The sequence below is a fragment of the Peromyscus eremicus genome, chromosome 1, assembly GCF_949786415.1.
Source record: "Peromyscus eremicus chromosome 1, PerEre_H2_v1, whole genome shotgun sequence".
NCBI classification, from domain to species: Eukaryota; Metazoa; Chordata; class Mammalia; order Rodentia; family Cricetidae; genus Peromyscus; species Peromyscus eremicus.
This window is the reverse complement of record NC_081416.1, coordinates 156,560,881-156,576,121: the sequence shown is the minus strand read 5'-3', so window position 1 is coordinate 156,576,121 and position 15,241 is coordinate 156,560,881. Positions and strand designations below refer to the sequence as shown.

Here is a 15,241-nt window from a genome sequence, read left to right as displayed (position 1 = left end):
GGGAAGAGGTGCCAGACATGCAGCTGAGGGGAGATGTGCAGGTCATGAGGCTGCAGGATGTTGTGCTAGGTGATAAGGTCACTGGTCAGGGCCCATTGTTCTGTTGCTATGCTATCTGACCTACCTGACCGAGGAATGTTCTTTATCTTTGAGGGCATCTGGTTTAGGGCCTGTGCCTTGTTCTCTGGCCTAGCTAGTACTTTTCCATGGTTCATGTTTGGTCCCTGACAGGTTACAGATGTATGATGTGGGGAATCAGTTAGCCACAACAATGGGCTTCTTCTCAAGCACCAGGGTATCCATACTGGAGAACGGCCATGTGAGTGCACTGAGTGTGAGAAAATGCACCTCAGAAGACCCCATCTTGTTAGGCATAAGCAAGTTCACACTGGAGAAACCCTTTATGCACGTCATGAGTGTGGGAAATCCTCAACAAAAGATACTATCTTGTTCAGCATGAACAACATCACACTGGGGATAGTCCATATTCCTGCAGCGGATGTGGGAAAGTCTATCCCAGCCAATACCTACTTCTTCAGCATGAGAGAATCCACAAGGAAGAAAGGCCTTATGACTTCAAGTGTGGCAAGTTCAGCCAACACTCCGGCCTTCTTGTACCTCAGAAAGGTGTACACCTTGTAGGAAGTGTCCGTGAAAGAATTCTGATCTTGCCATACACTGCAGAGTCTACATCACCTCCGGGCTTTATAAATGCAACAAACGTGGGAGAGCCTTCAGCTATGAACACAGACTTGCTCAACATCAGCGAGTCCACACTAAAAAAAGGGCTTCCTGTATCCACTGACTGGGAAAGCCTTTAGCAGGAAACGCAGACTTGATGAGCATCATAAAGTCCACAGCACATGCAGACTTTATGAATGCAGTAAATGTGGAAAGCCTTTCAACAAGGCTATAACCTCCAACACCAGAAAGTTCATACTGGGTCAAAATCTTGTAAGTGCAAAATGTGTGAGAAATTCTTTAGCTACAAAACACACTTGTTCCGAGAATCCACACTGGAGAAAGACCTTCTGAGTGCACCGAATGTGGCAAGTTCTTCAGCCAAAGCTCTGGCCTTATTTCACATCAGAGAGTTCACAATGGTGAAAAGCCATATGAGTGCATTCATTGTGGGAAATGTTTTAGCCAAAAATCCACTCTTTTTTTTTTTTAAAGATTTATTTATTTATTATGTATACAGCATGTATGACTTCAGTCCAGAAGAGGGCACCAGATCTCATTACAGATGGTTGTGAGCCACCATGTGGTTGCTGGGAATTGAACTCAGGACCTCTGGAAGAGCAGTCAGTGCTCTTAACCTCTGAGCCATCTCTCCAGCCCCAAAGATCCACTCTTAACCTGCATCAGATAACACACACCCGAGAAAGGCCTTAAAACTGCAGTGAATGCGGGAAAGCCTTCAGCCTTTAGTTAACACTTGTTCAACACCACAAAAGAGAATCCTTATGGGTGTAGTGAATGGGGGAAACTCTTCACCCACAAGTCCAGCCTCCTTAAACACCAGAGTCCACACTGAAAGAAACTTCAAGCCAATGGCTTTCCTTTCTTTGGTATGAGAAAACTCACATTGAGGAACGGCTTTGGAGTTCAGGGAGCATGTGACCTCTTAAGCCAATTTAATGAGTGGTAGCAGAGATAATGCTGAAAGTGACCTCTGTGATCAACCACATCAACCACAAGTTGACTCCCATCTGGACATCCACACTGGAGACATGAGCTGTGGGTGAAGGTAGTGAGAATCATCGGTAGCTTTATTGCACTTTTAATCTGCACAAAGCCCTTTCCAGAGTTCTGTCACTATTGGTACCTGTGGCTGAAGCCACCATCCCACTTGTAGTAGCTGGCAGGGATCAGGTTGTTCAGTGCTTAGAGAACCCTGGTGTGTATTACCTCGTGTGTTGTCCCTGGAGGACAGCAGGCCTGGGATAAGCCCATTACAGTCTGCCATAAATGCATCCATACCCTGGGTTTGATTAGTAAAAGTGGAGGGCAGCAAATCCCAGAATGTCGGCATCTAAATGCTTCTGGAATGCTCTGATCACTTTAGCTGTGAGAGGTGAGGGTACACAGATAGTCTCAGGCTTCCCTGGTTGTTTCTCTGTTGATACTTAGAGCAATGGCAGATTTCAAATGTTTCTACACAGGCCCAATTGGAGAAAGGAAAGAGATGCTGGTCCATGTGTGTGACCCGGGACTCACAGCCAGTTTTTATTGTGCATGATGCTCTACTCCCTTCCAAGTAGGTCTGTCTGAGAGAAGGTGGGACCAGTGTGCATTTGCCAAACTTTGTAGATGAATTTCTAAAATGGTCTTATTAAATAAAAAACACAGAACCAAATATAGGGGTGATCAGGGAATAGGAAAAGCCACCAGGCAACCTTACCTCACCAACCCTGTATCTTCCAAATGCGAGTTACTTCCTGTCTACCCACGCCTTTATTGCCTTGCTGTTCTGCACTCTCATGGGCTCTCTTAGCCCAGCTGCCTCACTTCCTTGTCACTACCTGTCTGTACAGACCTCCAGGTCTCTATGGTTGGTACTAGGATTAGAGGGGTTTGTCACCACTCTTGGCTCTGTTCTCTAGTGTGGCCTTGACCACACGGAGATCCTGCCCGCTATGGGATAGGATTAAGGGCAGGTGCAACTGTCTGACTTCTTTGTTTACTTATAATGGCTTTCTTTTTCCTCTGATTCTCCAGGCAAGCTTTATTGATCAAAGCACAAATAAAATATCTCCACATTTCAGCACAAATAAAATATCACCACAAAACTTTTTGGTTTTTCAGTAGAGAGGAAATACATATTTTTGTGCTTTTAACCATTCCTTTTATTAAAGCTCTATTGAGGTTGAATCGATGTGCCCTATGCTGTGCGTAATTAAAGTATAAAATGTGGTAGGGTTTACCTACTGTACAAATCCATGAACTCATCACTGCAGTCACAATAATGGACACCTTCATGCTCCTAATGTCCCTTCCTCCCCCCTTATAATCGCTCCTTTCTTCACTGCCCATCACTGTGTTCACTGATGACTTTACTATAGACTTGTTTTCCTCTTTCAGAAGTCCATGTAAATTGAGTGTCTTTGATTCCTGTACTGTAGCTGGAGAGCTTCTCTCTAGGTCCCACCAAGCCCCCACAGTCCCTCAACCCACCTATAAAATAATCACTCAGACGCTTATATTACTTATAAACTGTATGGCCATGGCAGGCTTCTTGTTATCTACTTTTTTATCTTAAATTAACCCATTTCTATTCATCTATAAGTTACCATGTGGCTCCTGGCTGACTGGTACCTTACATCTCGCTTGTCATGGCGGCGGCTGGCAGCGTCTCCCTCACTCAGCCTTCCTGTTCCCAGAATTCTCTTCTTTGCTTGTCCCGACTATGATTCCTGCCTGGCTACTGGCCAATCAGCATTTCATTTATACAGAGCAATATCACAGTACTGTACAACCATAAAGATTTCTCCATTAGAATAGGGGTGCTTGACGGTTGTGTTATGAGTCAGTTTTCTCCGGCATCTTTAGTCCACGATTTGTTCATCTGTTAAGGGATGTGAGATCTCTTCCAGTTGGGACCATTAGACATAAAGCAGCCATGAACATTCACCTCTTAGTCTCTCTTGTGGGTTAATAACCAGGTATCAAAGGCCTGGGTGTCTCATTCCTACCCAGGAGATTTTTCCTCCTAGACGTGACTGATAGCACAAAAAGGTGGACAGAGAAAGAACGTAGTACTTCCGTGTCCCAACAGAAGGGGCATTGGCCATGCCCACAGCCTCATGAGAGAGCAGTGTTGTTGAGGAGGCAGAAAGAGGAGCAGGAGGCCTTGTCCTGGATTGGGGATTCCACAGGCAGAGTAAGCAGTTCTAGGATTTACTGGTTTGAATAACCCTACAGGTTTCAGAGTATAGTCATGTTTGGTTCTGAGCTGTTGGTTTGGAAAAACACTGGCTTGGGTGCTAAAACTTGAGCCAGTCTGTACACTAGGAGGCACTAGTTTGCACATGAGAGCTGTTGCAGGTGAGACCCTTCGGTCTTTCTAAGGACTGGCCAGCCTTCCCGAGGAAGCATGGCAGGCTGTCACGTCAGGAAACTGATGAACATGGCACTCTTGGGTCTAAGGTCTCCTGCATGTTTATCTTCCACACTGACAAACTGTCCCGACTGTGTGACTTTCCTGCCGGCAGCTGGACTTGCAGGTCCTCAGCATGCTCACCAACACTTGCGGTGCTCAGAAGTTGTGCTACTATTTTGTGTCTCCCTGATAACTGATGTTCATAACTGTGATTTGTATTGACGGCCATTCCCCTCCTGCTGGTTGTCTGGTTGTTTTGTGTGGGGGACTATGAGAGAGAACATACATGCACATGCCACAGTGTGCTTATGGAGGTCATAGGGCAATCTTGGGTGTCACTCCTCACCCACCTTGTCTAAGAACATCAGGATTATGGACATATGCTGCCAAGTCTGGCTTTCATGGGTTCTGGGATTCAAACTGAGGTCCCCAGTAATGCACAGAAGAACTCTAACCAATGAACCTTCTTCCTAGAACTTCTCTCTTTCCTGTACTTGAGCATCTACTCAAATCTTTTTCCCCATTAAAGTCTTTTGTTTATTATTAACTTTTGTTTTTGTTTCTGAGGCAGGGTCTTTCTATGTCGCCCTGGCTGTCCTGGAACTTCCTATGTAGACCAGACTAAGACAAATGGTGACTGTCGCTAGCAGAGCAAGAGATTCTGATAAGCACCCCCAAGTCATCTTCTGAGTCACTGCACTGTTCTGGACTGATCCATGAGGAGCCAGCTGCCCTGAGATAAAGCCACAAGGCAGCATAGGAGGTGAGGAGCTGTGCTCCTCATTTCTGTCCTGGAGCCGGTGAAGCCTGTGACTGCTTACATGCTGTGTACCCTAGACAACTCCTGTCTTACAGTCTCACAAGGCTGCAGTCAGCCTGGCATGCTGGTCGCAGATGCCTTTCATTCCAGCACTTGGGAGGCAGAGACAGGAGGATCTCTGTGAGTTCAAGGTCAGCCTTGTCTACAGAGCAACAAAAAGGCTGCAATGACTTTCCCATGATCACCTGGCCAGACTGGCAGTCGCCCTGCTCTGAGTGCCCACACAGGTCATTTCTCTCACTGTGTCCCAGATCTGAAGACATCCCATGATTCCTGCACAGCACAGAGACGGGGGCAGAGAGCAGAGCTGCAGGTGTTTATTATAATCAGCTTAACAGACTGGACAAGGAGGGGACAGGTGTCTGGATTCCAACTTCAGGAGGGAAACAGGACAGGGCAGCAAGATGACACCAGATCAGTCATCATATTACATAGAGGTTAGTTTGGAAAGGAAATTCTTGATTTTGTCGATGATGTCCTTGGTATAGTACTCTATGCATTGTGGGCTGAAGAGGATGGCTTCCTGGAAAACAAGAAAACAGAAAGGGGCAGAGGTGGTTACAGGCAAGGTGCAGACCTCAGCAGGGTGCCCCAGTCACCCATGCTGAGGCCTCTCCTTATCCACAGGGAAGAAAATTCGTGCAGTGATTCAGGTCTCCAGCTACAGACTCTGCCCCAAGGGAGCTGCAGCTCATCCACAGCTGTCAGGAGCAAGGCTGAGAAGCCACGATGGCCAGGCAGGGATGAAGGGGAAAAGGTGCCTGAAGGCATGATGGAGCCTAGGTCTGGAGAGGGGATAAGACAACTGAGTTTTGATGATCTCTCCTGTCTGAGGACATCTGTCCAGCACATTGGCTGTATGACCATGTTATACATACATCCCCTGTGTGGGTGTGTTAGAAGAAACTCTTTTTTGGAGAGTGCTGTGGTTTTGCAGGACCTGACACTCAAAAGTACTTTAGGAAACAAAGAGCAAGAGATGCACTATTCAAAACACACATCTGTGTAATCCAGCTGTGCTTAATTAAGAGACAGAAGGGAGACAAGGAGCAGCTGTGGTGAGCAGCTGCAGTCACCCCCTGGAGGTGGGGATGGCATCTAAGCCATGGAGGGAGGTTCTGGCTGAGGCTCTGAGGATGCCAGTGGCAGGAGGACTCCATCTGAGACAGGGGAGTAGAGTCAAGGGAGACTCCAGTGGAGGTGACCCTGGCCAGTAGAAGTTTCAGGCACCTAGCACAGAGCTGAGGGTGCCCTCCCTGTGCAGAAGCCACACCAAGGACTGTCCTGTGTCACTGCCTGTCCTGCTGTGGGTGAGAACCCCTGTTTACCCATCCTGTGGGAGTGAGTTCAGGAACTTGCAAAGAACAGGCAGGATGTGTACCAGGCATGCTGCATTGACATGTGATAGATAGCATGGGCAAGGGTTTGAGTGCTCCTTTGTCTATCCCCTGACACACATTACTGACTGCGTGGATCATCTGTACACAGCATTCTACCATATGCTGCATGGGGGTATGGGGGTAGGGAGGAAGTTACCAGAACTTTGGCATCCAAGACTTTGGCTTTCAATCCTCCCTCATTGAAGCATTCCTGGATTTTTTCCAGCGCCTCCCTTTCTTTGTCAGTAGGGCTAAACTTGGAAATGAGTTTATTCAGTGTTTTCTTGTTTCCAAAGGCCGTTACATAGAAGGTTTCCAAGTAAGGAATGCATGCTTCCGCTGCAAACATAGAAGAACATCATTAAAGGAGCCCCATGCTGGCAGAAGAGGAGGCTCAGGGTTTCTCACATCTACAAATGTCCTAGCTGACCTTCCACACAATCGTGCCCTCCCAAAGGCTGCTGCCTCCCAGACACAGCACGCAGTTTCCACGAGACAACACTCCCAGCAGAAGGGGATGTATGAGTGTACCAGCCTGCATATCTGACCTTCACATGAGTCCCACACATGACTCAGTGTCAACTGTGCCTGCAGCTAAGACCCATCATCACCACCACACCTCCGTCTCCCCATCCCGCCCACCCCAACTGTTGCAGTCCAGAGTAGAGAGCTACAAGGGTCTTCTGCAGGACTCCTGGATAGTGACCTCCCAGGAACCCCCTAGATCTGCCTCAGGGCACTGCTTAGAGATATCTATGGAAGAGAGATTGGGTAATCAAGGTCAGAAAGTCTGTCTGTGCCCATTCTCACTTGTCTGGATGCCCAGCTCCCCGGTCACCAGCAAGGCCAGCAGAAGCAGCGTCCCCTTCATGGTGCAGAGTGCTAAATGCTCTTCTCAGAGCAGATCCTGCTACCTTATGAACTACTGTCTCCCTGAGCCAGTCCCGCCCACCTCCATCCCTTCCCACCCCAACCCTGCCTCCCAGGAGTTCCAAATGCCTTTGGGCAAGAACCTGGCACCTATGGATCCCCTTCCCACGCGCATGGGGGAGTGAGCATAGGGGCCCCTCCCAACTCTGAAGAACAAATGGCTGGAGACATCCTGATGTCATCAGTTTCTGGACAAAAATGGTTGTATCTTTGCCAAAGACAGTTAGAGCTGACCTTTCTAAGCAGGCACATGCTGAGCCAAGTGTCCTGTTGTCCTGGCCCCAACTGTCACTTCTGCTTCCTGGTCACAGTCCTCCTCACCTCTCCTGACTCCAAGCATGTCCTCTTCAAGCTTGGAGGTGGAAACCCACGAGTTGAGGAGGGTTTCTGTCACTGTGGGCAGCCAACAGCCCACAACACTGCATCTGCCTGAGTTCAGGATCTGAGCAGAGGGTGTGTGTCCGGGGCCATACCTGTCCCCTTGGACATCTTGGCTGCTGCAGCCTTTGGACTGGACCTCTGAGGACATGGGGGCACCATCTGGGCTTTTAGTGACTCCCAGCCTGGGTAGAGCCTGTGTTGTGGTCGTGTGGGTATCCTCAGGGCAGGTGATGCTTATGCGCTACCAACAGCATCATGCTGCATACTCCCTGCCACGGTACCTCATTCCTGTTGTCCTTCTCTTGTCCTTGTCCTCGACCAGTGAGCAGGTCTCCAAGAGGTTCCAGCAGTACAGTCCATGCGGTGACAGCAACGAGCAGAGGGAGGGATTCCTCCCTGTGCCATGAACTCTCCGTCGTCAGAGTCCCACAGGCCCTCTATAAACTAGAGTGCTCCACGTCCACAGGCAGTGCTGTGTGTGGACTGTCTCAAGTTCAAATCAACCTACCACCCTCAGAAAGACTTTTGAGCACTAAGGAGATTTTCAGCTGGGCATTGTGGGAATCATTCCCGGAGGCAGGAAGCTTGCAGTGTGTGATGGCTTTCTTGATGGTCACCCTGACTGGATTTAGAGTCACCACAGAAAAAGCTCTGGCTCTGTGGGAAGTTTCAGGCTAGGTTAATTGATGTGGGTGTCTGACTTTATGTGGGTAGCATGGACCAGGGTCATAGAGGAGTGGAAAGGAGAAAGTAAGCTGGACAGTCATGTCTCTACTTCCTGATTGTAGATGTGATCAACCCTGCCAGTTCCTGCACTGTGCCTACCCCACCATGATGGACTGTGTCCCTTCAAACTGTAAGCTGAAAGTTATGTCTTCTCTGGAATTTTGTCACTAGTTCAACAATACATTAGTGGAGTATTTTTTGGCATGTGCAAAGCCCTGAGGTTAATCCACAGCACCACACACAAAAGCACAGATGACTAAGGAGACGGCTTAGACTGTAAAGTGCTCATTCTGCAAGCCTCAGGACATGAGTTCAGATCCCCAGGACCCCTGAAAAGAGGTGAGTGTGGTGGTACACACCACTAGTCCTGTGAGCTCCAGGTTCAGTAAGAGATCTGTCTCGGAACATAGGCTGGAAGGCTGTTGAGATAGCTCAGTGATTAAAGGTGCTTGCCACTAAGCCTGATGCCCTGAGTTCAAATCCCAGAACCTATGTGGTAGATGAAGAGAACTGACTTCCTGCTAATAGTTCTCTGACATTCACACACACACACACACACACACACACACACACACACACACACAAGCGCACACACACACACACATACACACACAAGCACACACACACAAATACACACACACAAGCACACACAAACACACACACACACACACAAGCAGATGAACACACACGTGGAAACTGGCACAAGGAAGGAACAAGCTCCTAATGGTCAGTTATCAAACAATTTGAACAACGATCTAAATAACATCATATTGGAGTATAATATGATTGGAAATAATATATGAATCCACGCTGGCATGAGTGCTTGGTGAGCAGATAATCAAGTAGCAACGAAAGACAGCGCTCTTACTGTCCTTTACTTACTGACTGAGAATTTGTAGATGCTCCTCTCGGGAGGGGAGTTTACCCCTTCAGTCCTCAGTGTGAGTTACATGTTTCCAAAGGAAGAAGCAAGGTGAGCTGAGGATGGTCCAGTCAGTAAAATTCTTGCTGTATAAACTTCAATCCCCAGACCCAGGAGGAAAGCCAGGGACAATGACCCACCCGGTAATCCCAGCCCTAGGGAGTAAGTCCACCCCTGGGCCTCACTGGCCAGCCTGTCTAGCCAAATTAGCAAGCTCCGGGTTCAGTAAGAGACCCTGTCTCAAAAACTATAAGGTGGTGAGCTATTAAGAGGCCCGAGCACCCACATGGCAGCTAACAACCATCTGTAACTCCAGTTCCAGAGGACCCAACACCTTCCTGTGACCTCCACAGGCACTGGACACATAGTGCATAAGACATTCATTCAGGCAAAATCTGCATGCACATAAAACAAAAATAAACAAATCCTTTTAAAAAGCATAAATAAGTATATAAAATATGTATGTGTGATTATATGTACACACACATATATACACACACACATATACACACAATCATGTATTTATATGATGGGGAGTGGCTCGGCTCGAGGCACTTGTGTGACTCTGGCTGCCATGTGCACACACATATGTATGCATTGTGTCTTAGTTAAGATTACTATTGCTCAGCCAGGCGTGGTGGTCCATTCATTTAATCTCATTGCTCAGGGACAGAGGCAGGCAGATCTCTGTGAATTGGAAGCCAGCCTGGTCAACAGAGTGAGTTCAAGAATAGTCAGGGCTACACAGAGTAACCTTGTCTCAAAAGACAAAAATAAAGAAATAATTTAAAAGATTACTATTGTTGTGATAAAATACCATGATCAAAAGCAGATAAAGGAGGAAAAGTTTTATTCAATTTATACTTCCATATCTCCATTCATCATGGAAGTCAGGGCAGGAACTCAGGCAGGGCAGGAGCCTGGAGGCAGGAGCTGATGCAGAGGCCATGGAGGGTGCTGCTTACTGGCTTGTTTGCTATGGCTTGCTCAGCTTGCTTTCTAATAGACTCAGGACCACCTGCTCAGGGATGGCACCATCAACAGTGGGCGGTGCTATCCCCCATTAAGAAAATGCCTGGGCAAGGGATGGTGGCCCACACCTTTAATCCCAGCACTCCAGAGGCAGAGGCAGGTGGATCTCTGAGTTCCTGCCAGCCTCGTCTACCTAGTGACTTCAGTGACAGCCAGGGATACACAGAGAAACCCTGTCAGGAAGGGGTAGGCAGAAATGCCTTACAGGATTCTTTTGTTCTTTTTTCTTTTCTTCTTGTTGTTGGTTTTTTTTATTTTTTTTTATTTTTTGGTTTTGTTTTGATTTTGATTTTTGGAGACAGGGTTCCTCTGTGTTGCCCTGCCTGCCCTGGAACTCTCTATCAACCAGGCTGGCCTTGAACTCATAGAGATCCCCCACCCTCTGCTTCCCAAGTGCTGGGATTAAAGGTGTGCCCCATCACTGCCAGGCAGAGCCATGTTTAGTTGAGATTCCCTCCTCTGTGACAACTTTAGCTTGTGTCAAGTTGACATAAAACTAGCCAGCACACATTGTAACCACAACACAAATGAACATTTGCATGGGTCCACACACAAGTGCACACACACACACACACACACACACACACACACACAAGCACACAAATAGGAAAATGTGAGGAGATGGGAAGACAGTAGAGACATCTGGTAACAGAATATTAATGGTTCAATGAGCAGTTCCAATCACGGGGGATGTGTAGAAGTCATGTGTCCTCTGACATGCGGGGGCAAGGCACTTAACCTCTTGATCTACAAGAAGCCTAATGCAGCTCCACAGACTAGCACGGCGCTGCAGTTGTCACCCAGCAGAGACACTTCAGAGCCCCTGGATGTCCTGTCTCCATTCCTATACTGCCAAGAAGGAGAAAGGCCACAGCATATGGCACATGCGTCAGCAGCCCATGGGACCTGCCAGGTCATAAAAACAAGGACCAGAGGACATAGTGGACAGTGAGTCTTAGTGCTTGACACCTCTTTGCCAAAACAGTTACCGGATGTAGATCCTGTTTGGCTGACCAGCAAGTCAGAAGGCTTATGCCTCTCTAAGTCTTCAGCAAACTTCATCTGTCACCTGTGATAGAGAGAAAGTGACAGTCAAGTGCCTTTAACAACAAACTACTTAGTTCTGACTTATCAAAACACTTAGAATCTTTACTTTTAAAAAGTAATACTGGCCAAATTACATAAGCACTTATATAATGTGCATTGGGAGCTGGGGCAGGTGGGTTGACAGTTTGAGGCCAGCCTGGGCTACGTGGAAAGGTTCTCTTTGTTTCATGTTTTAAGGATGGTCACGTTACAGACTTGAGGGAAGCGAGATAGCCCTTCAGCCATCTAACCAGCATTTGTGGAGACCTCCTATGTGGTGTCCCTGGGACAAAGAGACTGTCACATGCCTTGTTCCCCTGAGCCCTTAGACATCCAAGGGACACCAAAAAGCAGCCAGTGCAGGAAGTGCTAGGGAAGGGGCAAGGTTTAGGGTCCAGTGCTGTGGTGGAGGCCGGGTGTGTTCAGACACCAGAGATCCACGTGTACTACAGTGGTGTACTCTGTGTTCCATTGCTAGGACAAAACACCCAGGACTAGGTCATGCATATGGGAAAGAAGTTAATTTGGTTCATGATCTGGAGTCCCGAAAGTCCAAGATAGAGCAGCCACATCTAGCCATTGCCTGGCACTGTCTGAACTCACGGTGCCGAGCAGAAGGGGAGTGGGAGGGGTGGGAAGATGGGGGGGGTGGGAGACAGCAGGGGAGCAGAGGAACCCCAAGATTTACGACCACCACCATACACCGCCCCTCGGCTCCAGGTGTGGCCTGGCCGTGTTGAGACCGGAGCAGGCTGTCCCTCTGATAGGGTGGGTTTGGATGGAGTCTGAGGAATGAAGAGTCACGTTTCACAGCCAGGATGCTTCCCCTCTCCCCTGCTAGACACTCTGAACCAGCCAGCCAGAGGCCTGCCTTCAGAAGCCAGGGTAGCCAGCTGATGGCCCTCTAGTTTTCCCAAGGTGTCTGTGGGGCTTCAAACTGGCCGGTGCTGGCACCAAGGCAGTCACGCTGGCTTTTTGACTGAGGGTCAAAGCCACCGGAGCAGCAGACAGAGTCGGGCAGTGTTCAGTTAGGGCTCAGAAGCTCCACACTGAAATGCCTTTGCTTAGTTATGAGGAAATGGACAGGATGTGCGTGCACTATGAACTGGAGAACGTGCTGATGGTGGTTATTAACAGGGTCTCACTGGGTAATTCTGGCTGGTCTGGGACTCCCTGAGTGGACCAGGATGACCTCAAATTCACTGAGGTCCACCTGCCTCTGCCTCCTGAGTGCTGGGCTTGAAAGTGTTTGACACCACACCAGGCCGTTATTAATGGATTTTAACAGTGCTTACCACCAGCCTGAGAGAAAGCTCAGTTACACACACACACACACACACACACACACACACACACACACATCCATACCCCCAAACACACCGACCACACACAAACACACACACACACACACCACACACACACACACCATTCTCAGGAGGATTATGAACTCAAGACTAACCTGGGCAAGATCCTGTCTCAAAAAAACCAGAAACGGGGTTGGGGATTTAGCTCAGTGGTAGAGCTCTTGCCTAGCAAGCTCAAGGCCCTGGGCTGGGTCCTCAGCTCCAGAAAAAAACAAAAAACAAAAAACAAAAAACCCAGAAACATCAACAAGGGCTTAAGAGGTAGGTTTAGCTGGGTAGTGCCTTTAATCCCAGCACTGTGTGTTCAAGGCCAGCCTGGTCTACTGGGGGAGTTCCAGGAGAGCCAGGACTGTGTGTAGAGACCCTGTCTCCAAACAAACAAGCACAACAAAGAAAAGATCAAGCTGAGGGATGACTGCCACAGCAGGAGACTTGAGGGTTAGATGGCTCAGTGAAGCCAGGGGGCCAGTGACAGATGGGACAGGGCCGCCACAGTCAGGGCAGGATCGCCAAGTGGTCTGTGATCTGGCCTGTCCCTGACATGGCCTGCTAGGGAGGCCTTGAAGTAAACACTGAGTTCCCTGGTGTGACAGGGTGAGGACAGGCCTCACTCTGGAGGCTTGATGGAGGGCCATTTGCCCTCTCCCTAGTCATCAGTTCCTTTGGTCACATGACATGTGACCTTAAGCAGAGCACTAAGAAGGGACCAACTGAGCCAGGGCCCTTTGTTGACCAGGATCTTATCCTGTAGCCAAAACACACACCTGCCCCTGACACAGCCCCAGGGAGTTCCAGGCGGTGTGTGGGAGGAGCCTGGAGGGGCTCAGACCCAGGCCCTCCTCCCCATGGAGCAGCCCAGGGTACTTAAAAGGGGCCAAAGCTGGGCAGGAGCACCTGCCACCTTTACCATGAAGCTCTCTGGTGCTCTCGTGGTGCTTGGGGTTGTCCTGCTCCTGACATCAGGGGGAAGTGGGTACTAGGGTGTGGGTGTCAGGGGTGCAGGGTCTCCAGGGCTCTCAACCTTCACTTCCACAGGAAGGACGTGTGTGTGTGTGTGTGTGTGTGTTTGTGTGTGTCTGTGTGTGTTTGTGTCTGTGTCTGTCTGTGTATGAGTGTGTGTGTTTGTGTGTGTCTGTGTGTGTGTGTTCTGAATCAAGGTTTTCAAGGGAAGATCACCTTTTCTTTGTGTTCCAGACTGTGGCATTTGCCCAGCTATAAAAGAGGAGCTGGAATTTTTTCTCGGCCCGTCTGTGACTGACTATGTCGAATTCATTAAACAATACAAGGATGACTCTGCCACACTGAAAAATGCTGAAAATCTGAAGACATGCACTGATAACAAGTTGACAGAGGAAGACAAGGAGAATTTAAAGAGTTTGCTGGTGAGTTCTCTATGTGTCTGGCCCGGGAGCCAGTCTGCCGACATGCTCACCCCAGGTGAGGGATGGAGACTGTCTCTCCCTACCACTGCAGCTTCTCTGTGAATCCAGAAATATGACTCTCCCGACTGAGAATTTTATGAGGTTGGGGCAGGAAGGGACACTCAGGCAGCCTCAGCTGGGCCTGGCTGTTCAGTTCAGCTAAGCCAGACCAGACCCTCCAGGATCCCTGCCCCACAACACCACTTGGCCTCCATCAGCCTTTCTGTCCCAGCCTCCCGAGTCCAGCCACACGGGCACAGGGCCTGGCATCCCTTCCCCAGCCTGGATCTTTTATCCTAACTTTTCAAGTCTACCACCGCACCCCCAAGACACTCATCTTTTTCCTGTCCTCTGGACCTCCAAGGTCACTGTGTAGAATCCAGGCCTGGGACACTCAGCTGGAGAATCTAGTTGAATCCCCTTTTGTCACTAGTACTAGTAGGGTAAGTCACCACCTCGGCTGCATGTGTCTGAGAGTCATCATGTGACAGGAATCAGTTCACTTGTGGAGCTGCAGCTGCCCTCAGGTCCCCCTAGAGCCCTGCAGGTCCTCCCCAGCTGCTCCTCCATTCTGTCCCACATGTGCCCAGGGTGTCCCGAGGGCAGCTGGCTCTTTCCATCAGGCTGGATTGGAGGCTCTTTACAAGGCTTTGCCTGCATTGGTTTGATGGAGACAGGGGGGAGAGGTGGCTCCCTGAGCCTGGTCAGTCCCAGGAGCTATGGCACACGGGCTGTAGGTCCCCCCAAGAGATGCCCTGTGAATGGTTGGTGAGATCTCCTTCACCTCTGAGGCCTCCCTGGCTTTCTTTTGCAGGCAAAAATAGAAGCTAACAAAGCGTGTTGATGAATCCATCTTTGCCAGAAGCCTCAAAAAAGCCCCTTGTCTGCTCACCTGCCTAGATGTAGCAAGCCTACCACTCCCCTCCAGGTGTCTAAGAACAGGATTCCAACAATAAAAGCCTTGCAATTCACAGGGGAGCCTGGACTGTTTGGATTTGAGATTGGGCAGTGATTGGGTTGGAGGATATGGCGGCGACAACCGATGGGACTTTGAACTGTCACTGCTCAATTTCAGCAC

At 49.0% G+C, this 15,241-nt stretch overlaps 2 protein-coding genes across 2 annotated transcripts; one reads left to right on the top strand and one right to left on the bottom strand.

Annotated features, from left to right (window-relative positions):
* Window positions 1–5,224: 5,224 nt before the first annotated feature.
* Window positions 5,225–7,246, bottom strand: LOC131902384 (androgen-binding protein homolog). Its single transcript, XM_059253379.1, has 3 exons — window positions 7,112–7,246; window positions 6,459–6,640; window positions 5,225–5,445 (listed from the first exon to the last, which is right to left on the bottom strand). The coding sequence occupies exons 1-3, from the start codon at window positions 7,170–7,172 to the stop codon at window positions 5,350–5,352; spliced, it is 339 nt and encodes a 112-aa protein (XP_059109362.1). The 5' UTR covers window positions 7,173–7,246; the 3' UTR covers window positions 5,225–5,349.
* A 6,404-nt stretch (window positions 7,247–13,650) lies between these two features.
* Window positions 13,651–14,253, top strand: LOC131922911 (major allergen I polypeptide chain 1-like). The gene is made up of 3 exons (XM_059277788.1): window positions 13,651–13,711; window positions 13,937–14,124; window positions 14,233–14,253. The coding sequence occupies exons 1-3, from the start codon at window positions 13,651–13,653 to the stop codon at window positions 14,251–14,253; spliced, it is 270 nt and encodes an 89-aa protein (XP_059133771.1).
* Window positions 14,254–15,241: the final 988 nt, after the last annotated feature.

What these genes read in the sequence shown, in the direction of transcription:
- LOC131902384 (XM_059253379.1), bottom strand. Translation starts at nt 7,172, where the DNA reads ATGAAGGGGACGCTGCTTCTGCTGGCCTTGCTGGTGACCGGGGAGCTG. An exon ending in GGAGCTGGGCATCCAGACAA is followed by an intron (nt 6,641 to 7,111) that starts GTGAGAATGGGC and finishes CTATGTTTGCAG; the next exon opens with CGGAAGCATGCATTCCTTAC. An exon ending in TCTTGGATGCCAAAGTTCTG is followed by an intron (nt 5,446 to 6,458) that starts GTAACTTCCTCC and finishes CTTGTTTTCCAG; the next exon opens with GAAGCCATCCTCTTCAGCCC.
- LOC131922911 (XM_059277788.1), top strand. Translation starts at nt 13,651, where the DNA reads ATGAAGCTCTCTGGTGCTCTCGTGGTGCTTGGGGTTGTCCTGCTCCTG. An exon ending in GCTCCTGACATCAGGGGGAA is followed by an intron (nt 13,712 to 13,936) that starts GTGGGTACTAGG and finishes TTTGTGTTCCAG; the next exon opens with ACTGTGGCATTTGCCCAGCT. An exon ending in AGAATTTAAAGAGTTTGCTG is followed by an intron (nt 14,125 to 14,232) that starts GTGAGTTCTCTA and finishes CTGTGAATCCAG; the next exon opens with AAATATGACTCTCCCGACTG.